At 32.4% G+C, this 25,050-nt stretch overlaps 4 protein-coding genes across 5 annotated transcripts; 3 read left to right on the forward strand and 1 right to left on the reverse strand.

The window, feature by feature from the left end:
- Positions 1-2,430: 2,430 nt before the first annotated feature.
- Positions 2,431-4,251, forward strand: LOC131179093 (uncharacterized). The gene has a single exon (XM_058144806.1). It carries the CDS (start codon positions 2,431-2,433, stop codon positions 4,249-4,251), a length of 1,821 nt encoding a protein of 606 aa, XP_058000789.1.
- A 5,104-nt stretch (positions 4,252-9,355) lies between these two features.
- LOC110664237 (sucrose nonfermenting 4-like protein) lies at positions 9,356-17,119 on the forward strand. 2 transcript variants are annotated; one of them, XM_058144991.1, is made up of 14 exons: positions 9,356-9,703; positions 9,821-10,011; positions 10,128-10,215; positions 10,707-10,886; positions 11,245-11,379; positions 11,487-11,546; positions 12,602-12,691; positions 13,930-14,064; positions 14,303-14,447; positions 14,518-14,691; positions 15,437-15,500; positions 15,593-15,662; positions 16,281-16,395; positions 16,490-17,119. In XM_058144991.1, the coding sequence occupies exons 2-14, from the start codon at positions 9,890-9,892 to the stop codon at positions 16,579-16,581; spliced, it is 1,470 nt and encodes a 489-aa protein (XP_058000974.1). In that variant the 5' UTR covers positions 9,356-9,703; positions 9,821-9,889; the 3' UTR covers positions 16,582-17,119. The 2 variants fall into 2 exon arrangements, with proteins under 2 accessions (XP_058000974.1, XP_021679532.2); XM_021823840.2 differs by having other exon boundaries at positions 9,356-9,616.
- An 838-nt stretch (positions 17,120-17,957) lies between these two features.
- LOC110664238 (uncharacterized) lies at positions 17,958-19,720 on the forward strand. Its single transcript, XM_058144992.1, has 5 exons — positions 17,958-18,194; positions 18,285-18,439; positions 19,047-19,105; positions 19,195-19,290; positions 19,374-19,720. The coding sequence occupies exons 1-5, from the start codon at positions 18,091-18,093 to the stop codon at positions 19,431-19,433; spliced, it is 474 nt and encodes a 157-aa protein (XP_058000975.1). The 5' UTR covers positions 17,958-18,090; the 3' UTR covers positions 19,434-19,720.
- A 669-nt stretch (positions 19,721-20,389) lies between these two features.
- LOC110664216 (protein ALWAYS EARLY 2-like) lies at positions 20,390-22,798 on the reverse strand. The gene is made up of 3 exons (XM_058146387.1): positions 21,959-22,798; positions 21,177-21,493; positions 20,390-21,090 (listed from the first exon to the last, which is right to left on the reverse strand). Exons 2-3 carry the CDS (start codon positions 21,230-21,232, stop codon positions 20,526-20,528), a joined length of 621 nt encoding a protein of 206 aa, XP_058002370.1. The 5' UTR covers positions 21,233-21,493; positions 21,959-22,798; the 3' UTR covers positions 20,390-20,525.
- Positions 22,799-25,050: the final 2,252 nt, after the last annotated feature.

The following is a 25,050-nucleotide window of genomic DNA, read 5'->3' on the forward strand; positions in this document are numbered from 1 at the left end:
AAGAAAATATAATATCAAGTCAAGAAATGGAACAAATTGATGACAAAGGTGAAGAAACTCAAGGAGATACCACAATAGATGTCCATAATGCCAATGATGATCAAATCAATGAAGAAATGCCAAATTTGGAAGAATTACAAGTAAATGAGCCCCAACATGAAGATTTACCTAAAGAATGGAGATTCCATAGAAATCATCCCCAATAAGACATTATTGATGATCCATCTCAGAGGATGATGACTAGAGCTCAATTGAGAAGATATTTTGGTAATGTTGCTTTTGTTTCACAAATTGAACCTAAATGTTTTGAGGATGCTCAAAATGATGAAAGTTGGATTCTTGCCATGCAAGAAGAACTAAATCAATTTGAGAGAAATAAAGTTTGGAATTTAGTGCCTAAACCAAAAGATTATTAAATTATTGGTACTAAATGGGTTTTTAGAAACAAAATGGATGAAAAAGGCAATGTTGTTAGAAACAAAGCTAGACTAGTGGCTCAAGGCTATAACCAAGAGGAAGGGATTGATTTTGATAAAACCTTTGCTCCGGTTGCTATAATTGAAGCTATTAGAATGTTGTGTGCCTTTGCATGTTACAAGGACTTTATGCTTTATCAAATGAATGTTAAGAGTGCATTTTTAAATGGTTATATTGATGAGGAGGTGTATGTTGCACAACCTCCAGGCTTTGAAAATCATAAGCATCCAAATCATGTCTATAAACTTACTAAAGCTTTATATGGTTTAAAACAAACTCCTAGAGCATGGTATGAAATACTTAGTAAATTCCTATTACAAAATGATTTCGAAAGAGGCAAAGTGGACACAATACTTTTTGTTAAGAAGTATCACAATGATATGCTCATTGTGCAAATTTATGTTGATGATATAATTTTTGGTGCTACTAAAGAATCTCTTTGCAAGAAATTTTCTAAGATTATGCAGAATGAATTTGAGATGAGCATGATGGGTGAGCTCACATTCTTCCTCGAACTTCAAATTAAGCAAATGAAAGATGGCATCTTCATAAATCAATCAAAGTACATCAAGGACATGTTAAAGAAATTTAAAATGGAAGATTTGAAGAGCATGGGCATTCCTATGAGTTCAACAATTAAAATGGACAATGATGAAAAAGGTAAAGAAGTAGATACAAAGCTTTATAGAGGTATGATTGGCTCCCTTTTGTACCTTACTGTATCTAGACCAGACATACACTTTAGTGTTTGCTTGTGTGCAAGATTTCAATCATGTCTAAAAGAATCCCATCTAAGTGCAGTTAAAAGGATCTTTAGATACCTCATTGGCACATACTCAATTGGTTTATGGTATCCAAAATGTGAATCATTTAATCTTGTTGGTTATAGTGATTCTGATTTTATTGGAAGTAGATTGGATAGAAAAAGTACTTCAGATACTTGTCAATTTCTTGGACTTGCACTAGTTTCTTGGCATTGTAAGAAACAAACTTTAGTAGCTTTATTTACAGCTGAGGCAGAATATATAGCTGCTGGTAGTTGTGTTGCTCAAATTTTATGGATGAAACAACAATTGAAAGATTTTGGTTTAAAATATAATCTTGTTCCAATTAGGTGTGATAACACAAGTGCCATAAACTTGATAAAAAATCCAGTCCAACATTGAAGAACAAAACATATTGAGATCAGACATCATTTCATTAGAGATCATGTTCAAAATGGAAATATCAAAATAGAATTTGTTGCCTCTGAAAATTAACTTGCTCATATTTTTACAAAACCACTTAATGAGGAAACCTTTTGTAAAATTAGAAGAGAAATTGGCATGAGTGAACCACTTGCTTGAAATTTAATTCATAGTAATTTAATATATTTGCATATTATCCAATGTGTGAGTAATTTGCTGTGATATATTTGCTGAGAAAATCTAAAGAACATTAGCTAACTTATTTGTGTACTTGAAAAATTAGTTTACTAAGTTGTATGCTAATGTTGCATGACTAAAATTAGTTTGCTATATCGTGTACTGTTCAAATTTTAAACAAAAAAGTGATTGTGCTTGAAACTCTCTATGTATTAAACAATGCACTTACCTATTCACATTTGGTATCACATTCTCAGTGTTGTGTCAGACATATAGAGAGAGAGAGAGAGAGAGAGAGAGAGAGAGAGATAGACATATTTGAAATAAAAAGAAAGTGAAGTTCAGATAAGGTACACTAGAATAGAAAAGCGCGGGACTCAAGAAACTTAAACCTTTGCTACACGAAACTGTCACCCCTTTTTCCTCTCTCCTCTGCACTGACTTACGGCATTACTCCCTCAAAAATTTTTTTTGGCAAATCTAACCCATTTTCATCAGACCGCTTATCTCTCTCATTTCTCCTTCTTTCATCACTGCACCGAAAGCCATTTTAGATTTCACCATTCTTCTTAGTCTCCATTTTCCATCGATGGCTCGCACTAAACGCAAAACCCCTACTACTGTTGCTGCTTCGTCGTCCTCGTCGCCATCTGAAGATCTACATATTGCCGCATTACGGAAGAAATTGAAGGAAAAGAAGAACACACCTGAACCTGAACCTGAATCAACTAGTGCATCCTCCGACCCATCTAAGGTTGTCGAACCTACTGTATCGGCACCAGAAAAGAAAAAGGGGAGAAAAATGCATGGGATTGATGCCCAACGCAAAAAGGGTGCTGCCCAATCTTCGGGTTCTGTTGATAAAGCGCTGCTTGATTGCAAATTCATCAAATGGGATTACTTTGGTCAGGTAAATTTTCAATTCAAAGAACTTTTTGAATTTCAAGAATGGATGACTGTTTGTGAGTGTACAAATGCTTATTACCCTAGACTGGTTCAAGAATTTTATAGAACTCTAAGAACAATTGATGACGAAGACAAATTTGAAGTTGTTTTGAATGATAGTGCATATGTTATTTCTGTTGAGATGATTGCTAAGGCTTTGAAATTACCTAATGATGGAAATAAAATCTCTACTCATAGAGATGTTGCTAGGGTTCCAGGCTTTAACTTGGCTGAGTTTGAAAATGAAGTCTTTCCTGCCAACACTGCCACCAGTGAAAAGTCCACTAGCACAAAAGCTTTTCAACATATTAAAATCATTCAAAATATGGTGAACTACATTTTCTGTCCTAAGTCTGGCAGCTATGGCTATTTGAGTTACCTGGATATGTGCATCATGTGGCATATTGTTAATAGAGTAAGGATGAATTTAGCTTATCTGATTTTCAAGAATATGTGGAAAGCTTATGGGATTGGAAAATTGCCTTATGCACATCTCTTGACTGCTTTGTTTAAAGACTTGGATGTAAATGTCTCTAAGGAAAGTTCTAGGACGGATTTGATTGTGCTTAGAGAAATTCACTCTAATAATGATGGAAGAAAGAAACGGTTTGAAAAAGGTGGTTCTTCCTCAGCTAAAATTGGTTCAGATTCTACAAGTGAGTTTATGAGTGAGCTTCATGGGCTAAAAACTTCTATTAATGAGCAATTTAGTACAACACATCAGTCTATTGAACTTCTGAGAAAATTTGTGGATGTGGTTGATTACAAAGTGAGCCATTTGCTTACTCAAAATGAGGAATTAAAGAAAATGATTGTAGGTCTTCAGCAGGTAAGGGAAACTGGTTTCTCAACCAAAGTTGAGACTACTGTACCTACAAATGGTGCCTCTTCTCCTGTTACTCAAGTCTCTGCTCATGGTACTGATGGGGGTGAAGGTACTAGGCTTGGTGAGTCTACAGCTGCTGTTGAGCATGTTAGTGAACAAGTTGTTGAACCTGAAATTGAACCTGCAGCTGAAGCCCCTGCTGAGCATGTTAGTGAACAAGTTGTTGAACCTGAAGTTGAACCTGCAGCTGATGTCCCTATTGAGCATGGTAATGAACAGGTTGTAGAACCTGAAAGTGAGCCAGCAGTTGAGCCTCAGAGTGAACAACTTCTAGAACCTGCAGCTGACTCTACACAGCAAAAGGAAGCCTCTCTAAAGGATCACCAAGAGAGTGCTCCATCTCAACTCTCTGCAGCTGCTGCACCTCTAGCTAAGAAAGGTAGAAAAAGATCTAAGTTTATGGTGTCAAATCCATACCGGTCCCTAGCTGCTGCCCTTCAAACCCCATCTGATGAGGATGAGCCACAGAAGCATAACCAGTTGGCTGACCAAGGTTCTCAGCCACCTGCTGCTAAACTTTCTAGGAAGAAGATGGTGCCTTCCAAAGCTACTCGAAGGAGCAAAAGACTAAATGATTAGAGCATAATCTGGATTCTTTAGTTTCCTATCTGCATTTTTAGTTTACTAGTATGTTTGCTACTATTGCTGACTGATTTTTCAGTTTGCTACTGTTTACCTTACTACGTTTAACTTTGGGCTAACTTGATTCTTTTTGGGTTAATATCTCCTGTTTCCTTTTTGGATGATGACAAAAAGGGGGAGAATAGGATGGATATATGTTTATACTTGTGTTTATACTTTGACAAATGGAAGTATGTTTATGTGCATTGGATGGATATGTGTTTATACTTTGAAAATGGAAGCATGTTTATGTGCATATTATTTTTTTTGAGAATATTATGAATATCTTATGAACATACTTTATAGCATAAACTCAGGGGGAGCTTTTGTATAGCTAATAAATTTCTTGGAAATTATGTGCATATATTTAGGGGGAGCACTTTCTGCATACTAACTTGCTTGGATTCACATAAACTTTCACACACTTTTATTTTTTATTGTTGATTCAATTGAGTTTTATCATAATCAAAAAGGGGGAGATTGTTGACCCCGTGTAGCTCAAAATGAACATTGATTTTGATGATAACAAAACTCAAATAGAATCTATCTAACCTAACTTTAAAGTGATGTGTAGATTCTTTCTCTTATTCATAAAGAATCTTTGAAGTTGCATTTAAGGAGGAAGAATACTCAAAGGCATCTCAAGACAAATCCAAGATGAGAAAGGACAATATTATGTAAGCCAAGACCTAAGGTAAATGTATGAAAGACATAGAGTTAGAAACTGAGTCTTAGGACTTATGTGAAAAGAATAGATGAAAGTTTAGTCCAATGGAGCTCAAAATTAAATTTTCTTTTAAAAGTTTCTCTCATCATGACCTTGAATATTACTATTGGAAAATATTTTTCTTAAGGTCTAAATAAGATTTTTTAAATATTACAAGTTGAGACATGCAGCTGTTGAATTAGTTTGCTAACTTGTTTGCTAAAACATTAGTTTACTACTGTTGCCAAAATTTCATTAGTTTGCTAAATAATCAGAGTTGCTCAACTTCGCACAAAAAGACAAAATAATGGCTATTTTGTCTTGAGCAGAGTGTATAACGTTCTAAAAAGGGTTCAAACGGACAAAAATAATTTGGGACTATAAATACACCCTGTTTACTTCATTTTAAATTTGATGAAAGCTTACATTTGAACTCCAATTTTGATTTTTCATTTATTGCTTTCATTCAAGAGCTTTAAAGTATTTGAGCTACCATTGGCAAATCAACTCATCTCTTATTTATAGCTTGATTTGTATTAAGTGAGAGTGAGTACTAAAACTTTAAATTGCATTTAAGAGAGGTTGTACAAGCACCTATTAAAGCTTGAGAGTGTGAGTGCTTGAGATAGTACTTGTCAAAGGTTCAAGCTACCTTGGTAAACGCTTAATGTTGAAAAAGTGTAAAGGGCTTTTGGTCTCTTGCCTTTAAAAGAGCAAATAGTGGAGAGAAGACTCAAAGAGGGTTCTTTGAGAGAGTGGATGTAGGCTAGTTAAGCCGAACCACTATAAAAATCATTGTGTTTGATCTCTCTAACCTTAACCTCTTTACTTTTGTGCAATTTAATTTTTTTACATGACATTGAATGTTGAATGAATAGATTGAGTTAGTATATTTGAGGATTTATGAGTATGATGAGAAAATAGTTGAATATTTTGTGATGCATGTTATGTTAAAAATTGCTATAAATATTGATTAAAGCTTGAATTGCAATTTAGAGACACTTTATTGAAATACATATCACTGTCATTATATATTAAGGAGCACCTAGTTGAACAAAGCCACAATTTTTCATTAGGCTACAAGCAAGGGCCAAAAAATTGTTAAAGTCCAATTCACCCCCCTCTTGGACTATTTTGGGACAACATCATCTCTGAAGACGAAATGATAAAAATGCCCTCCGTTTGGCTTAACAGACTAAAATTGTCTGTACTGATTGAAAAATTTTTCTAAACCTTTTCTTGGCATTCTAATACCATAGAAACCTCAATGACTCTTCACTGGAGTCCCAAAAATTATTTTATGAATTTTCCCCCAGGTCTAGGGCTTCTAGTTGCGAGAACCGCAACTTCCCACTAGGTTACTCATCGCTAGGGCACCGGCTTATTTAACTTGGTTGTATTTTATTTCTAAAATTTTTCCTAAATTTTTCTTATTAATATTTGAGTTAATTATGGTTCCTCACTTTAGTTTAAATATTTTTCCGAACGTTCTAGCTGTCCAGACCGACACCGGTCATCGAAACAATAGAATGTACGGAATTGCTACAGTGAGGGTGTTACATACTGCTCGAGAGACACTCGTTGGCCCCCGCATTTGGTTTATTAAGTGAAAGTCCAGCTTGAGAGACACTTGCTGGCAGAGGTTGGATTAAGAGAGCTATATAGGGGATCAGCTCTCATATATGTACTGTTTGAACATTATTGGGTGTGTGAGTGCTCCAAATTACTTTTTTGATGTTATGATGTGATGTGTATGAAAATTTTGATAGTGTTGTATTCCACTCTTCAGGATGCATTAGCTTTAGATAGTTATAAAAATTGTGGTTAAAATTGGTATTTTACTCTCTAAGTCGAACGGTCACTCCTATTCACCTTATTTTTCCAAGATACAGGAGATTCCTCAATGAGTTCTAACCTGTCTCTCTCCCTCACAAGTCATCCATTAATATTTATGATGTTTGTATAATTTTACTAACTTCTAAAATTTCGTATGTGTTAGAAGTACTTATTTGATTTGAGTCTGTATTATAATTGCTGTGTTGGATCTGTAAAATTGTTAGATGTATGTTTGATGGGATTGAATGAGGGAGCTGAGCTCCCAATTGAGTTTATGGCATTATGATTATATGGAGGGTGAGCTGAGCTCCCTAAATTATTATATATTATGTTTACAGGTCCGACGAGTCAAAAACTCCCCGTTGTATGATCTATTTTATGGCCGAACTCTGTCTGGTTAAATTCTTGAAATTGGGCCCAAATGGGCCTTAAGATTAGGTTGAGGAATAGTTAGGTTTACTACAGGCCTCGGAAGCTTTAGTCTGGCCTAGGTCCTATTGCCGGTCCGGCTCATAAGTTAGGTCGTGACATTTAAAATTAAAAAAAAAAAGTTAGTAACTGATATTTGAAAAAATTTACAACTTAATATTTGCTGTTAGAATTTCAATTAAGTTACTGTTAATACTAGCAAAGTTGACCAAAATGTCCTTAATTATATTTTCAATTTAAAAAAAATTTAGTATTTGAGATTTGATTAAACTTATAAATTAGTTCATATAGTTTTAAAATTAAGTAATTTAGTCATTTGTATTTTAATAAACATACAAATTAGTCTCCACCGTTAGAGTTATGGTTAATTTTTTATTAAATTGAACAAGAAATATCAAAATGTTTTTAACTTTATTTTTAATATAAAAATAAATTGGTCCTTAAAATTTTATTTTAATAATAATTTACTTTCATGTTCATATTTTTTTATTATATATACATATATAAAAGAATTTTATATAAAATAAGAATGACAAATAGATTTCTATAAAGGACTTCCTTATAAATACTTATAATATTTATAGATTAATTTGTAAAATATGTAGATGATTTGTAATTAACCAAAATTTTTAAGTATTTTATAGTAATTAATTTATATATTAACATTTTAAATTTAATGGGATCACATTTTAAAATTGTAGAGACTAAATTATTAATAAACAAAATTTCATGAATAAATTATTAAGAAAATAAAACTTTCAAGATTAAATTATTTTGGGATTAAAATAAAAATAAAGGCATTTTAATTGTTTTTTGTTAATTACTATAACTTAATGAAATTTTAACAGTATAAACTAAATTTTTTATTTTATTAAATCTCAAATACTAAATTACTTAATTTTTATAACAAATAGACTAAATTATAGATTCTATTAAATTTTATAAACTAAATTATAATTTATTTTATTTTATTTCCAAGATAATGATGGTTCAATTTATAATAGGTTTCATGCATGGAAACCCAAAGGCACACCTAATAAATAACGGCAACCTGTTCTACCCAAGGCCCCATATAAACTCCAACCCAACAAATCAAACCCTCAGCTAAGCAGAGACTTCAAAGATCAGCACCCATCAACAACCACCGTCACCTCCACTGCTTGTTGTGGACTGCAGATGCCGGGGGAAAAAGAAAGGCACCATTAATTTTAAACCAAGATATAAGAACTCCAAACTATCAATATTTTAACTTTTACCTATATATATATATATATATATATATATATATATATATATATATATAAAATTCTATCTATACTATCAATATTTTAAATGTTTAACCATTATTTTAATTTTAATCATGTGGGGTGTATCCAATCCAATCATTTGAGATTTCACTTCATGTGCATGGGTGATGTAAAAATAAGAATGTTGTTAAAATTTCTGTAACTTTAACAGTAATTCATTCCTATGAATATACGTGTGTTATACCTAAAAAAAATTATTAATAAGCAAAATATAAAATATTGGCTAATTACTTTGAATCCTATTTGAAAAATCTCTAAACTATAATAAATTTCATTTATTTAACCTAAAAAAATTATCTTGATGAAATTATTTGAAAGAAAATAAGAATTAAACAAAAAAAATATAGTTTTCGCAATAAAAATGCACATAAAACTGTTTAAATTATTATTGTAATTATATTTTTGAAAATATTACAGTTAAATAATATTAAAAAATAATTTAAAATTAAATTTAATAAATTTTAATAATAAAAACATTAAATTAATAAAATAATTTTTTTTCCTTAAAAATTAATTTTAATCCTCCAATGTTAACGCCAAAATAGGAAATGATGATACACTAAAACAAAAGAAAAAAACAAGCAACAGAATTTGGCTGGGTCCCCACTTGTCTCCGCTTTGCATCAGCCGCACGTGTTAAAAGACGCCAAAAAGCTAAAACCAATACGTCACCCTTATTTTTACTGTTTTACCTTTTACCTACTTACGGCCCTGAGTACTTTTCACGAACCCGTGGACTTTCTCTTATTTATTTATTTATTTTTTTTTTATTTTCCCCTAAATGGAAATGGAATGATTCATAGGCATCTCTATCAAAGTTTCTGTCTTTCGTTTTTTCTCTTATTTTATTCTAGGGTTTGAAAATTAGATTCGATCGTATCGCTTCCTCTCTCGATCTTAACCCTCATTCGCTATTATCATTATTTTTATTTTTAATTTTTATTATTCATTTTTCATTCTCGTTAGGGTTCGTTTACTTGCCTCCAAGTTCCCACTCATTTTTCGTTGGATTTTTTTTTTCAACTCCTTGGGGTTCCGTTTCTCGGTGAGTCTCGGATTTTCAAATGAAATTTTTAGGGGTTTTAGCCGTACAATTTTGTTTGTAGGTACTACTCAGAGTAGTTGCTAATAGGTGATGGTTTCATTTTTTTTTTGAAATATAATTTTGTTATTAAAATGAGATTTTTGTGGGTATTTTTTTTGAAGCAGTTTGATGAGAGGACTTGAATGGTTTGAATTTGTTTTGCAGTGAATGAACTGAAGGAGCGTACTTGGAAGGGATATTTGGGAAATTGTTTGTAAAATTGGGGGAGGGATAATGTTTGTGCCGGGTATGGATTCTGCGAGAGAAGCTGGTGGTGGAGTTGCGGGCACAGTATTAATGCGGTTTGTGTGGCCTCATGGGGGTCGAAGTGTATTTCTTAGCGGTTCTTTTCATAGGTGATACTTTTTTTTTTTCAACTTTTTTTGTTTGTGTAAGCATGTACCTTTTTTTTTTTTAAATTTATATTTGATTGTACAATAAGCGATGGCTTTGATGTCCTTTTATTGTGAAGATGGACTAGGCTTGTGCCTATGTCGCCGATGGAAGGTTGCCCTACAGTATTTCAGGCTATTTGCAGTATAACACCCGGTTATCACCAGGTGGGTTTGATTTGCTGTGATTTTGATAATCGGGAATTATTAAGATTATTTTTATCATGTTCACTTTATTTTGTATTTATGTGATGTGCACTGTTGAATTTGTTTATCTACGTATCGAAATGTTGATTTCTCCTCAGTCAGTGCTCTGATGTAGTGTGAGAGTGGAGGGAAGAAAATTACTTTGACTTAGATTGGAGGGAGTTCATGGCAATGGATTTATCCAACAATTTGTTAAAGAGACATACTTGGTGTATGCCACTTTCATAAATGCATTGTGAGATGGATAAGTTTTATTTCAAAGTACATGTTCAACCTTTGATCAGTGCTGCAGATCATAAGTTTGAAGTACTTGGAAGGTCTTGGATTCATCAAACCTCACAAAAACAACCAACTTGAATAAGATAGTCTGTTTTCCATTGTTTTATGTCATTAATACATCTAGTGTATGATTGTTTCATGTCATATTGATTTACGAAGACATTTTTATGCAGTACAAATTTTTGGTTGACGGAGAATGGAAGCATGATGAACACCAACCTTGCTCAACAAGTGAATATGGGTTAGTGAACACTGTCCTGTTCCCTGGGGAAGCCAATTACAATCCTGTTGTAGGTCCAGAGATGGCATTGGGATCTGGTATGGAATTGGACAATGAGACCTTTAGACGTGTGGTGAGATACACTTTTAGCTTAAGTCTCCATGATTGCCGGAAATTGCTTTGTGTTTCATCGGTGGTCTTTTTTTGACAGTCAAATTAAGATTCCTCTACTGGATTTTCCATTTACGGAAGAGAGCATGCACTTTTCTTTTCTTTTCTTTTTTTTAAATAAAAATAAATAAAATGGATCTATTTTTTTTAATTTTATTTTTTAATTTCATCTTAAAAGCCGAATATCCTCATATTGGAGATTATATTCTTCAAGTTTGGCTTGTCACAATTTGTTGCTAGATTGAATTTGTTTAGTTTTTGCAAAAAATTTACCTTTCCACAAGTTACTTAGTGTAATTGGGCTGCGATTTGCAATGCAGGTCCATGTATCTGATGGTACAGCAAGTGACGTTGTACCAAGGATATCAGAGGCTGACTTACAGGTCTCTCGTCACCACATATCTGTCTTTTTGTCAACTCACACTGCATACGAGTTATTTCCCAAGTCAGGCAAGGTTTGGATCTTTGCCTCGGTCTTTATTATGGGTGTCTTTTTTGGTTATTTGAACCTGATTTCTGCAAATTACTTCTTTATTCTCCTAATATAGTATGTACTACGCAGGTTCTTGCCTTGGATGTTGATTTACCAGTAAAGCAAGCATTTCATATTTTGTATGAGCAGGTATGTAATTCACTTTGTCCTTGACCTAAGAGTCTCTTTGGATTTGTCTTTGGACCGAGTTTAATTGAGCTTTCAATCACACATTCTGAATTGAGAGGCCATGGGAATTTTTTTTTCTCTCTCTCTTTACTGAACCTTTCGTATCTGATTTCTGGAGGAGAAGTAAGCATTCATTCTAAGGGAATTTAAACACTTGATGATTTGTATTCTCAAAGTACTCTTCTTGTACTGCAAGTGAAACATTGTTGTGAAAAATATTACTGAAATACTGACAGACACGATTTAATGATGGAGACCACTTATGTAGTATGTCTATAGTTGTTGGGCCCCCTACCATTCTTTTTATTGCCCTTTTAATAATTTTTCATGTTAGCACTGACCATTTAGGAAAATTTTACTGTACGACAATACGACCGGCCATGTTACGTGGTAGTGAGTGTTAGGCACTGAAGAAGTCATATGTGTCTAAGAGAAGAGTTGCAGAGATGAGAATGTTAAGGTGGATGAGTGGCCATACTAGACTAGATAAAGTCCGTAATGAGATTATTAGAGAAAATGTAAGAATGATGCCAATTGAGGATAAGTTGAGAGAAGAGAGATTAAGGTGATTTGGTCATGTGAAGCGTAGACTTACGGAGGCTTCAGTTAGACAAGTAGAGCACATTAGGTTAGAGGATATAAAGAAAAGCAGGGGTAGACCTAAATTAACTTGGATGAGAGTAGTACAATATGACCTAAAAGTATTACACATTTCTGAGGATTTAACCCAAAATCGTTTAGAGTGGAGAAAGAGAATCCATATAGCCGACCCTAAATTTTTTGGATAAAGACTTAGTTGATTTGAGTTGAGTTAGTACTGACCATTTATTTATTGTTTTAGAATTGATTGGTAACTTGTTTTCATTGGTTTTCAGAGCTGCTTTCCCCTAGGATGTCTGTGGGAGTTTGTCATGTTATAATTTTTTGCTTCTTGTTGAATGGTGGTATTCATGCATTTTTTCTTGTTGCTGATGAGAATTTGGGTATGCATATCTTCTGATGTAAGCTGTTTTCAGGGAATTCCTATGGCTCCTCTTTGGGACTTCAGCAAGGGCCAGTTTGTCGGAATGCTCAGTGCACTGGATTTCATTTTAATTTTGAGAGAGGTACATGCTTGTAAAATTAAAATCTCTTTTCTTGGTGAGCCTTATATATATATATATATATATATATATATATATATATATATATATATATATATATATTACATGCATTGGTTTCCAAGTGCATTACCAGGATATAGTCTGGACAAAAAAAAAAAAAGATTAAATATTTCAAGGAACTGTTCTTCTCATGATATCATATGGTATGCTAGGTTTTGAAATTCAAGAAATTTGAACCTAACTGTTATGGAAATGGTTTAAAGCAAAAGCTAAATTTGAAAGCCATCTCCCTTTCCTAGGGGCGGAGACAGGAAATTGGGTCAGTGTGGTTAAAAAATTTCATTTTACTCAATTCAATATTATGTATAATAATAAACTATCTATTGAGAGGGAAAAAAAAATATAATGCATGTAATACATTGAAAGACAAAACATTAAATTTTGTAGCATTATATCTATGAAAACAATTTTAAAAACATTATTAGAAGAAACAAATATTAAATTTTTAATCACAATCAAAATTTGAAATAAATTAATCAATTATAATTAACAAGTAATAACAAAAAATAAATTTTATAATCAAGACACTTTACAATTATTTTAGTACATCAAAATATTAAAATGATGATCGAACATTAGGAGTAGGACTCTCCTTATCTATGCCACCTAAAAGAATTTAAATATAAAATATTTTATGTATATCTCAAGCTTTTATGTACCATTTAAAAGATTACAAATAAAATATTGTAAATGAATTATATATTTACAAAATATGTAAATTTAAACTTTTTTATATATTAATTTAAAAATATAAGACTGACCCTAATTTATATTTTTTTATTAGTTTCAATGAAAATATAACATTGAGTTAAGTGGGGTCAATTGACAACCCTCATCTTTAATATAACATTGAGTTAAGTGGGGTCAATTGACAGCCCTCATCTTTATAAAATTATATATGTAATTTTATAAAGATGAGGGTTGTCAATTGACCCCACTTAACTCAATGTAGCTCTGCCCATGCCCTTTCCCATTATTCACACCTTATGTTGTTCTTTGAAATTGTTTTCGCTTAGAATGTTTTGTTTTATAGGGCCAAAATGTACTTGATGTTTTTTGAGATATTACCATGAATACTGGGCAACATCCTTGATGTTTTACTAGTGAATGCTACAATGGGTAAGGTCTTTGGTTGTGTTGTCTTGTGTTTATCTTAATGCTAAGTCACCTTCTACTTGCAGATTGGAAATCATGGATCAAATTTGACAGAGGAAGAGCTTGATACGCACACTATATCTGCCTGGAAAGAGGGAAAAGCTTATCTGAATAGACAAATTGATGGGCATGGGAGGGCATTTTCTAGACGCCTTATCCATGTGAGTGGGTTTATGGTTACATGAACAGCTCATATTTATATTTATATTCATAGATGTAATCATTCCTAGCGCTTCATTTCTTTGTTTGTATTGCTCTTAACTTGTGGAACTTAGCATCAGTTTTAATGTCTGTATGATTTACAATAATAATAATAATAATAATAATAATAATAATAATAAAGAAGTTCAGCATGAGCAGCTCGTGTAAATTGACTGGGCAGTTTGCTGTTTGTGTTAGGCTGGGCCATATGATAACTTGAAAGTGGTTGCTTTGAGAATATTGCAAAACGAGGTAGCTACAATTCCCATTATCCATTCATCATCAGAAGATGGTTCATTTCCTCAGCTACTGCATCTTGCTTCACTTTCTGGAATACTTAAATGTAAGTCTCTTGCTTGGCTTGCTGAACTGTTGCTTGGGTGTTATACTAACCAATGGACATTAATTTGCAGGTATTTGCAGATATTTCAGACATTGTTCTGGCACCTTGCCTATACTCCAATTACCAATTTGTACAATTCCAGTGGGTACATGGGTTCCAAAAATTGGAGAATCTAATAGACGCCCTTTGGCAATGTTGAGACCAAGTGCTTCACTTAGTTCAGCTTTAAACTTGTTGATTCAAGGTATGCCTCTGGTTTCTATCAAGTGCATAAAAAGGAAAAATGATTATCCAGTAAGTAGTATTTCAGGATAAAGATGAAGTTGATATTTCAATGGTACCAAGTCATAGCTTTTCTTAGTAAGCACTTTGAAATTGTTTTGCCAATATCAAGAATTGACTGATTATGAAGATAAAACTTCCAAACTCCACGCACTGGAGGCTATGGGGGTAAGTGAGTCTCAGGTTTCTAAGGTCGCACACAATAAGCCTTGTGAATTTGTGAGCTGCTCCTTTTCCTTGGCAAATTGTAAGCATTAGATGTGCTATCAGTTCACTTTTGGTTGCTCTGCATTAGGGTGGAATTTCTTAGCTGTAACCTTGACTTCAATAGAGAAATCAGGTTTCTTAAAAGGCAATTTGGGATTTTATTGAATGAATCGATCAATAGGTGTGGCATATCTGGAATCTACATCAAATGTGTAAATGCTTCAAACAGATATGGAAGACTGGAACTATGAAAGGGCTCACTCTCTGCTTAGGTACCTTTGCACCTCGTCAGAGGAAGATTTGATTATGGACTTTTGGTTTGGTGTTGAGAGACTTTACTAACTCAGCTAGTTTCCTTGGGATGTTTAGTGTAGTGGACAGGAACACATTATTTTGTCAATGGTTGACATTTTATGGTATCAATAATTAAATAATAATGTGCCAAGCCATTCTTCATTTTATGTGAATCCTTATGCCAATGTGTTGCCTCATCTTTGCAGCTCAAGTAAGTTCAATACCTATAGTTGATGATAACGACTCGTTAGTAGATATATATTGTCGGAGGTAAGTAGTTCTTCTGGGTATAATGCGACTGTTTCAGATCTCATTTTTGAACAATTTTCAGATTTTGAAGAGAAATGTTGTTGTTTGAACAGTGATATAACTGCTTTGGCAAAAGATAGAGTTTATACACATATCAATATTAATGAAATGACTATTCATCAGGTACTGATCTTTTTTCCTCACTTCTCATTCAATTGAAGATGTTCATCGTGCCAGTTAATGTTTTTTAATTGGAAAGCGATAATTTTTGTGTTAACAGCTTGTTGCTCAACTAGATTTTATTTAGTTTAATAAGGTGAATGATAATACCCTATAGTTGCTGCAGAATTGTGGGATCTACCATAAGGAGTAAGATCCTTGCATTTTAGAAGCAATTTTATTCAAGAATTCTCAAATTTCACATTGCAAACTTAAACATGGGAGAACTCATAAAAAATGTGATTGGATCTTTTGAATTTCTCACTTCATAGCCATGGCATGGAGATTTTATTTATTTATTTTTTTTTTTTTGAAAAGCATTTTTTGTTGTGCTAACAAGGAAGGCCTGAAATGGCACCCATGAAGGAGGTAGAAATAGAGAGTTTTTAGCTATACAGTCATCAGGATTCCTGGCTTCACAAATTTATTTGAATTTTTTGCTATCATATTTAAAAATGCAGTTTAAAATTGGGAATAAATATTGGCATCTTTTTTAAAATTGGGAATTGACGTTGGCATCTTGCTGGCCTTGGGGAATGCTTCTCTATAAATTTATTTATTTATTTATTTTCAATTGATTAGGCTTTGCAATTGGGACAAGATTCCTATTCTCTGTATGAGAGACTAAATCAAAGATGTCAGATGTGTTTGCGTTCTGATACATTGCATAAAGTGATGGAGCGATTGGCAAACCCAGGTAATTTATGATTCTTTCAATATTCAAGTGGTGCCTCTCGGAAAATCCCTTAATCAAATTAGTGACCCATTGGCCCTCAATGCTGGTATTTCAGGTGTTAGACGGCTAATCATTGTGGAAGCAGGCAGTAAACGTGTAGAAGGCATTGTTACACTGAGTGACATTTTCAAATTCTTGCTTGGATAAGTTCAAATTAACCGACCACAGAAGTTGTAACTTGAAAGGGATTGGTACAGTGATTTTATGACACTCCTGGTATATTTTATTGCAGCATCACCTGCCTTGTTCCGAGGAGACTGCAGTAGTATCCACGGTCACATTGATCTCATTTCCTTGAAATCAACCATTGGATTGGCCTCTTGTTTGGTTGCCTATTTTTAGAATCAGGCTAAAAGAGGGGCATGCAATTTGAGAGTTGATTATGTCCTGATTCTCTAATTTGTTTATCTCCTCCTTTACTTATTATTACAAAGAACTTTGAGCCATTGGTGTAAATTACTAAATTTCATGTGGGGAGCAGCATGAAAGTTGTAACAGTTGTATGTTTCTGCTGCTAAGTGGCGAAGGGAGGGAGGAGGAACATTAAATGAATATTCTCTCCTATGCTTCATTAGTATGTGATTGGCCTTTAGAAAATTGGAAGGGGTTGTAACTGGCTTTTTCCCCCTTCTTATTGATGTTTACTGATTGAAGCTTTATGCTAGCAGGAGAAAGCTAATGCTTACGTTCAGTTCTTGTTCATCAGCCAGCTGTAGGCAAGCCCTTGCCTCATTTGACAGATAACATGAGTCCTTAAATCAGATGTTACTGTAAAATAAAGCTTACAATATCATCATTCTATTTTTACATGAATTTAAACTTAATTAATATACTCAATATTTGATTTAAATTCGATTAAAATTAATCTAATCTCAACTATTTTAATATAATTAAAATTTATTTTTAATTATTTAAATCTGTTTTAAATTTAATTACTATTATATAAAAAAAAATTAAATTTAAACTTATTTAATTGTATATTTTTTAATTAGTAATTTACATAAAAAAATATTTTTTATTAATAATTTATATTCAAAAATTTAATAATTTTATAAAATATTTAAATTTTATTTAACTAAAATGTAATATGTAAAAATTTATAAATGTTAATATAAAAATATATTATATATTTAATTAATTATTTATATAAATGAATTTAATAATAAACACTTTAAACTTCATAATATTTATATATTTTAATTTAAAATAATTATTTAAAAAAATATTTTCGATTAATGTGCAAATGGTAATATTTTAAATATATGTATATATTATAATTTCCTGTAAAATTAATATTATTTAAATTAATAATAAGTAATAATATTATTATTTATATATTTATAATTAACTATAAAATAATTTTACTTAAAATAATATTTTATTATACAAATTATTTTTTTATTTTTATGAAGTGTATTTTTTCATTAATTAAATAAATATAAGTAAAAAAAATAGAATGTAAAAAGTTTCCAATGTTAAATTTTTTTTTAAAATGAAAAAAAGTTAAAGACAGTTACTATTAGATTGGGTTCAACCAAAGAAGTAAAACCTGACCTAACAAAGAACAAACACCCCATGTAAACGACGTCGTTTACGGAAGAAATTTCAGCAAAGAAGACCCATAAACAGTCGAAGAAAATTAGCAGAGACGGATTGATGATGTTGCAGATGGAAGGCCTAAGTGATGAAGAAAGGAAAGCTCTTAGGGGAAGCAAATTCGCTCCTCTCCCTCCTCCCTCTTCTCGTTCCCACCAACCCAGGTTTTTTTTTTTAAGATATTATTCCTCTTTCTCTTGGAATCTATCTTCTTTTCTAATTAGGGTTTTTTTTTTTTTTTTTTAAATCTATAGGTTGGCTCACCCCGGTGGACCATTGAAGACGAACAAGGCAGCGGCACTAGCCAAGTTTCTGGAGAGGAAACTTCAAGACCCTAATGGGTTAACTTCCATCAATCCCAGCCTTATTGAATCAGCAGTCAAAAGCGCCAAGGACACCGTCTCTTCCAGTAATCATATTCTTCCTTCTTTCTTTTTGTCTCTTACTGATTAAAAGGGTTTGATTCAATAGAAAAAAAAAATAAAATAAAATCAAGTCTTGCGAATTTGGGTTTGGATGTTTGCTCGGATTTTAATGATCAAAATTAAGTCTTGCGAATCTGGGTTTCGATGTTTGCTCGAATTTCGATTAAGTTAGGACCCTGTCTTAGAATACATATTCATATTCGAAACATGACTCCTAGATGAGTTATTTTGAAAGCACTATTGGATTAATTGCTTCTCTATGTTGTTTTGAAGTTTTTAAACTATATTTAGCTAGCAATTTATCACTTTTAATGTGTACCTGTTGAGTGTTTAAGTAGTATTGTAGTAGTTGCTTAAACTCTTGAGATTGTGTTTATTAGTTGTGCAGAGAATATCTGCTGCTAATATTTTGCTTCGTTTCCTTTTTGTGGGAAAATCCTTATTTTACATGATGGAAAGTTCTCTCTACATGTCTTTCAGATCCAATTAATGGTTTGATTTGCTTGTCTATATATGTTCATGAGATTTTGGATCATAGTAAAGAAACCATCAATGGAAGAGAGAGTTATTTTACTTCGTTTCATATGTCAGGTGGCACTTCAAAATCTGGAAGAATTATTCATCATGTTACTTCGTTTGGTGACTCTGAGGTACTTGGATTCAACATTCCATTATTTGTCTTTAAAGGGCTGTAAAGATGTTTTTTGTTGGGCAACTTCTTACTGAAGAAATTTTGCAGGACTCTGCTGAAGAAGGGAAAGCAGAAAATCCTTCGTTGAAGAAACCGAAGAAGAAAAAGAAAAAGAAAAATAAAAATAAACATAAGAAGCGAAAGGTTTGTTATTGATGGGTTTATTAGTTACTTCTATTGTATTGCAACACTTGATTGATAAGAAGCCTTTCTGCTGCATGCTGCAGATGGTGGATGATAGTGAGCATGTGAAGTTGAAGAAACCCAAAAATAAGTTGATCAAGTGAAGGAACAAATTCTTGGTGGTGGTAAGCAAGAATTAGTCTGTTCGACCACCTTATATCGAAAGATTATTTGTGGATCAGCTTTTTCTCTACTTTTTCCCAATTGTTGTTAGAAAACTCTTATTTAAAATTTTTGGGGCCTTGCAAAGGTCGAGCTTGGAAGCTGTAGTTATGGGATATTTTTATAGATCCCTTGAAGGATAGCAATTTTCTTTTATTCATTTGTGAGCTAATTTGTTAATTATTATAGGTATTGAAATTGCATCTATTACATAGGCTTCTTGTGAAAACATGTGCAAATTATCATGATGCAATGTGAATTTGTGTTCAATCTCTTCTGCATTGGAAAATAGCATCCATTACATGTATCCGTTCCAATTATGCACAATACAAATTTCAAGTCTAGGTTGTCCAAGACTCCCAAGTCTCATTTCATGATGCAGCAATAAATAGAGCGTGGTTTTTTGTGTTTTTTTTTATTGTATAATCTTCAATGATTTCTATAAATGTTTTTTTAATAACCGAACCAGGTTTGGTTAATCAAATTCTCACTCCTGCAAATGCCTTTCATCTCCTTTAAGATGGAAATGCAAGTAGGTGTTCAAACCCTCCTCCTTTCTATAACCTTTTAAGTTGGCATTTCTTTTTGAACTTTGTGCAAATTTTAGTTAAGAGGCTAACATATTCATCGCAGATGAACTTGATTTGACATGCATTGCTAAGAATATATCTGGCAAAAGGTTGGTTCGGTATCAAAATCAATTTGATTCTAACTCAAATAAAACTTAGATTGAAATTGATTAAAATCAAATTAACCAAAATCAGTATTGAGTGAGATCAAAATTGGCCAGTTCATTTTCAGATAAAATAAAAAAATCAACTATTGAATCAAAAATCAATATGCAATCCTCTTAATTTATGAAGGCAGAAAAATCAAAATGAACAAATACTCCTACAATTATAGCTATCTTTTATGTCACCTTCATGGTAAATGCAAGACAAACTAATTGACTCAATATTAGAGTTGACAAGGTGTGATTTCAACAAAAATTAAAACACAAAAATTCTGAATATTCCATTAATAAATATACATTGTCATAAAGAAAACTGAATTATCATGACAAATTCAACCCCCGGTTCAGCTTGGTCAAACAGAACTCGGCACCTGTTATGATCAACAGTAAGTACACTTCCATCATGAATCTCCCTCGTTCGTGGATGAAGAGCTATAATACGTTGTCCAACTGATAAGGGTCGAGCCAAATCAGTAGGAAGTCCATCCCTGGTACCAGCACGAAGTTCTGTGTAATGTTTTCTGACAGATTCCCAGTATTGATTAAGCTTCTCTTTCTCTTCCTTCAAAAATTGCTCTGAAAATCTACGTGGTTTACCAAGGGAACTGCAGCGTGCAATAAATGTTTTAAGCTGAGATTTTATTGAACTGCAGACAATGCAAGATACACACAATATATCCACATGCCTCCTTATGACACCCCATTCAACATGAGTTAATCTTGGAATATGGCCCAATCCAACATGATCCAGGTATTCCACAAAACTCCCCTTTAGCGAACCATGGGTAATCAATTGCACTGTACAACCATTCAAAAGCACTCCACCTCCGAACTTGATAACAGGAAAGGCAATTAGAAAGCTTTTTCTGTAATTACCAAATATAAATAAGTCAAATATAATCTAAGGTTCAAGAAAACTATATGGAAATATAAATAAACAGCATGCATCTACCTTGAGTTTGAGTGCGTTGTCGTTGAATGAAGGAATGGCAACATTGTACTGGCCATTTGCAATATTCTCAGAAGATGGAGTATCTTTACCAATCAGTGGCTTTGTTGTTTTATTTTACGCCTACTCCTCACTTTGGTGGGTAAGTTGAATTGGTTTGAAGATAAAACCTTTATGGAAGATGGAGCAGAATCATTTGAGTCCCTTCCATGGTCAGTAGAAGTAAATTCTGGAGGTTTCATCAGTTTCCCTTGTTTTTGGTATGCAGAATCATGAGAGCATTTGGCTTTATTTATCAAGTCACTTGAACAATCAGTGCCCTACACTCATGATCAGAGACATAAGAATAAGATCCATAAAGGGACCTGGAAACTGGAGTTCCTATGCACTTTCATAGGTAGAACAGTAGAATGCACTTAACTTTCCTAAGTAACACAGCCATAAAAATACAAAAAGGATTCAAAATTGCAATACCAAACATGAAAAATTGGAAAAACATGGAGTCATGTGGTATTGTTTCACTAACACTATGCAATTCATGCAAAAGTCCAATTCCATAAAAGCATTGAAAAGACAGGTTAAAATTTGAAGGTGAAGAGAACTAGGCACATCAACCTTCTGGGATTCACCCAGATGAGAATCAATATACTCTTCATTTTCTAAAAAATGCAATTCATAAAATCTTGCAGATAGATATAAATTCATGTAATATGAAGAATATACATGTAAGAAAACTTAAAAAAAAAATCTGGCTGCCACCAGATGATAGTTCAATTGATCCTAACCTTAGATGGCGAGGACTTCTTTTTTATTTTCTGAAAACCAACATTAATCTGATGGGCTCCATCCTTCACTTCAGGAATAGCATCAACATTGTGAGGGAAAACTTTTCCTTGTTTAGTTGTTTTGGACGCAACTTTTAACTCCGGGAATTGAATGATTCCGTTTCAACTTGGACTTGCAACAATTTCAGTCTTCTGTTCCTCAACATGCACAGATGATTCTAGCAGACAATCACACAAAATAAAATCTAGGTTTCCTAATAGAACAGAAATTAATCATTATACAAACAATCTTGCTCAATTTTATGAACCTCCATATATACAGTAGAGCCAGACCAAGACAAAGATTGAAAGACATCAAACTCATGAGAAGTGTGAATGAGAAAAAGACAACCAGCATTGGGATAAAATTGAAATTTTTGGTTAAAATGAATCACAAAAACATTAAGAGCAATCTTAAGAATATCACATATTTCATATGGTTCCTGGAATCACAAGCACAGGCATCTTCATCTTACCACACAAACTCAACTAACAACCACAGAAATAAAGAAGGATTTATTCTGGAGAGAGTAAGATTTAAAAGGAAAAAGAAATGAACTTCTTCAAGTTAACAGCAGCAACTCATGTCTCTCATTTGTTAATTGTGGTGAAGACATACGAGGAAGTTTTTTTGCCGTATTTGCTAGGTACAGCCTAAAGCACTGTTACAGAAGAAGCATAAAGGATTGCCAAAATCAGTGAAAAGTTCTTGTCCTAAGCAGGTACATGTTACTGCCATTCTACGATTTACTTATGCCAGGATGAACGAGACAAAGGAAATCAATAGACTTTCCTATTTTAGGTTTGCTATGATCTATTTGTTATCAGTTGACATTTCTGTTTGTAAATTTCCTACGACATAATTGTCATGAGCCGTCGGCGTCGGATCTTAATAGATTATTCGGGTACCCGCACAATCCGACAATAACATTAAATGGACCTTAGTTGGATTTGTGATCAAGGTTCCGTTATCCAGCCCATTGAAGCCCAGACCGACAAAATAGAAGATATTTAAATAGGGCCCAGCTCATAAAAGGATCGCCGACACATGGTTGATAAGATACGGTTGCTACAGTACAAAACCTAGCAAATCTTTTAAAAAGTGCCACTCTCACATGTGGCCAAAACCTTGTCCAAGTCAAACGAAACCACTTTCCACCTGTTCACCGGTTTCCTCGGTTCCTTCCGTCGCTATCACTCCCTTTCTCTTACCGGCTACATCCGGTATCCTCCACTGCCCAGATCGCTACGCATTTATAGACTTCTTACCTACTACACTCCCCCGGTCATTTCCAGTCCACTCCAGGTGCTGGCACCAAATGCATCTAAGCCGTCCGTTTGATTGGGATGGATCTTATCCGTCCGATTGATTTCACCACAACCGAATGTAACTGAAGCATACCTCCTGTGACCTGTCCTCATGATGTTTGCGTGCTTTGATTTTTTTATTTAACAAATTCGACACCTTTTTAAAGTGACAAAAATATTAACTTTTAATTAAAATTAAATAAATAAAAATGTTTTAATATTATAATTTTACTGTCAATAAGAAATATAAAATAATTTATATAAGTATATATTTATAATTTTTAATCACAAATTTAATCATTAATTATTAGGAAAAAAAAGGGTTGCGCATTTAAATAAAAATTAATTTTGTATTAATTAAGATTCTATTTTACTAAAAATATATAAAAAAATAAGAATTCAGCATATTATTGTTTATGAAAGTGACATGATTGTATTAAATACTAATTAAACATGTGTTTAATTATGATAAGAGATTTTGTTGGCATGTAGTGCTAGTGCTTGCCCTATTGTCTTAAAGAAGAACTCTTTATTAAATTTAAAGAAACACCATATGACCTCTTTCAAAACCTTTTTTATTTTTAACTTTTCTTTCCCTATTTCATTGTCAACCTTGCATCTATTCCTTCATTTTATTTTATATGTATATAATGCATATATATATTTTTTTTTTTAATTTCAATAATTCTTAAACAATTTCTATTTTAAATCTGATAAATACCCTTTTCGATAACGACTTTTAAGATAATTTTTAATATTTTGATTAAAATTAAAATATTAATTCTCTTATTTATATTATTAAGTGATATAATATTTATACAAATATTTAGAAACTGAGAAAGTAATTTATAAAAAAGCTACTCTTCTAATTTTTAGAGGCAAAGAGAACATTTTAACTATTATAAATAATATTTTATTATTATTTTTATATTTAACAGCTAATTCAACGGTTAATTTTATTGAACATTTATACTTTAACAGCTACGTGAGTAATTAACTACTAATAACTAATATCTAACAACTAATAGCTTATAAAATAACTGACTGCTACTAAAATAATTAACAACTAATATTGTCAAACATGGCTAAAAATCATTGCTGGTACGCACTCTATCAGCTACTCATCAGCTATTACTCAATTTTTTGAAGTGTTATTAAATATAATGATTCAATTGTTTAGATGCTTATCAGTTGTCAGCTGTATCCGACAATTGAATCAAATATCCCTTAAGTATATCGCTCTTAAATATATAAATTAATCCAAAAATACCATAATTAAAAAAATATATATATGCATATAATGATGGGGTAATTATAAGCCGAATAAAAATTAAAATGTATGTGTAAATAAATAATTCCATATTAGATGATGTGAATAACAAAATAGAAATTGAAGCACCATGTAAAATTCAATTTGATTAAGAGTGATTAAGAGGTAATACAATTTGATCATATATTTGTTCAAGTGAATAATACCAAAGAAAGTAAATTATCATAAATTAATGCAAAAATGCCAAAGAATATGTATCACCACATCAATCATACTATATTTGTTGAAATTGTTTGATCATTTGTAATTTAATTTCATTGATGCTTACAATAAAAGGGGGAAAAATCTTATTGTATAGCCCCACCATACCATCATGGAATATAAAGCAAGTTTTCTTGTTGTGTAATTCTACCATGTAGTATATTTATGACTAGTTATAATTTTAAAACAATGGTTGTAATTGAAATGATAATAA

The sequence above is a fragment of the Hevea brasiliensis genome, chromosome 4 (genome assembly GCF_030052815.1).
Source record: "Hevea brasiliensis isolate MT/VB/25A 57/8 chromosome 4, ASM3005281v1, whole genome shotgun sequence".
Lineage (NCBI taxonomy): Eukaryota > Viridiplantae > Streptophyta > Magnoliopsida > Malpighiales > Euphorbiaceae > Hevea > Hevea brasiliensis.

Excerpts from the sequence above, each read along its gene's own strand:
- LOC131179093 (XM_058144806.1), top strand. The coding sequence starts at position 2,431 with ATGGCTCGCACTAAACGCAAAACCCCTACTACTGTTGCTGCTTCGTCG.
- LOC110664238 (XM_058144992.1), top strand. The coding sequence starts at position 18,091 with ATGATGTTGCAGATGGAAGGCCTAAGTGATGAAGAAAGGAAAGCTCTT. Across the intron at positions 18,440-19,046 it reads CAAGGACACCGTCTCTTCCA|GTGGCACTTCAAAATCTGGA; the intron begins GTAATCATATTC and ends TTCATATGTCAG. Across the intron at positions 19,106-19,194 it reads CTTCGTTTGGTGACTCTGAG|GACTCTGCTGAAGAAGGGAA; the intron begins GTACTTGGATTC and ends GAAATTTTGCAG.
- LOC110664216 (XM_058146387.1), bottom strand. The coding sequence starts at position 21,232 with ATGGCCAGTACAATGTTGCCATTCCTTCATTCAACGACAACGCACTCA. Across the intron at positions 21,091-21,176 it reads ACAACGCACTCAAACTCAAG|AAAAAGCTTTCTAATTGCCT; the intron begins GTAGATGCATGC and ends TGGTAATTACAG.
- LOC110664237 (XM_058144991.1), top strand. The coding sequence starts at position 9,890 with ATGTTTGTGCCGGGTATGGATTCTGCGAGAGAAGCTGGTGGTGGAGTT. Across the intron at positions 11,547-12,601 it reads TTCATATTTTGTATGAGCAG|GGAATTCCTATGGCTCCTCT; the intron begins GTATGTAATTCA and ends AGCTGTTTTCAG. Across the intron at positions 15,663-16,280 it reads ATGAAATGACTATTCATCAG|GCTTTGCAATTGGGACAAGA; the intron begins GTACTGATCTTT and ends TCAATTGATTAG.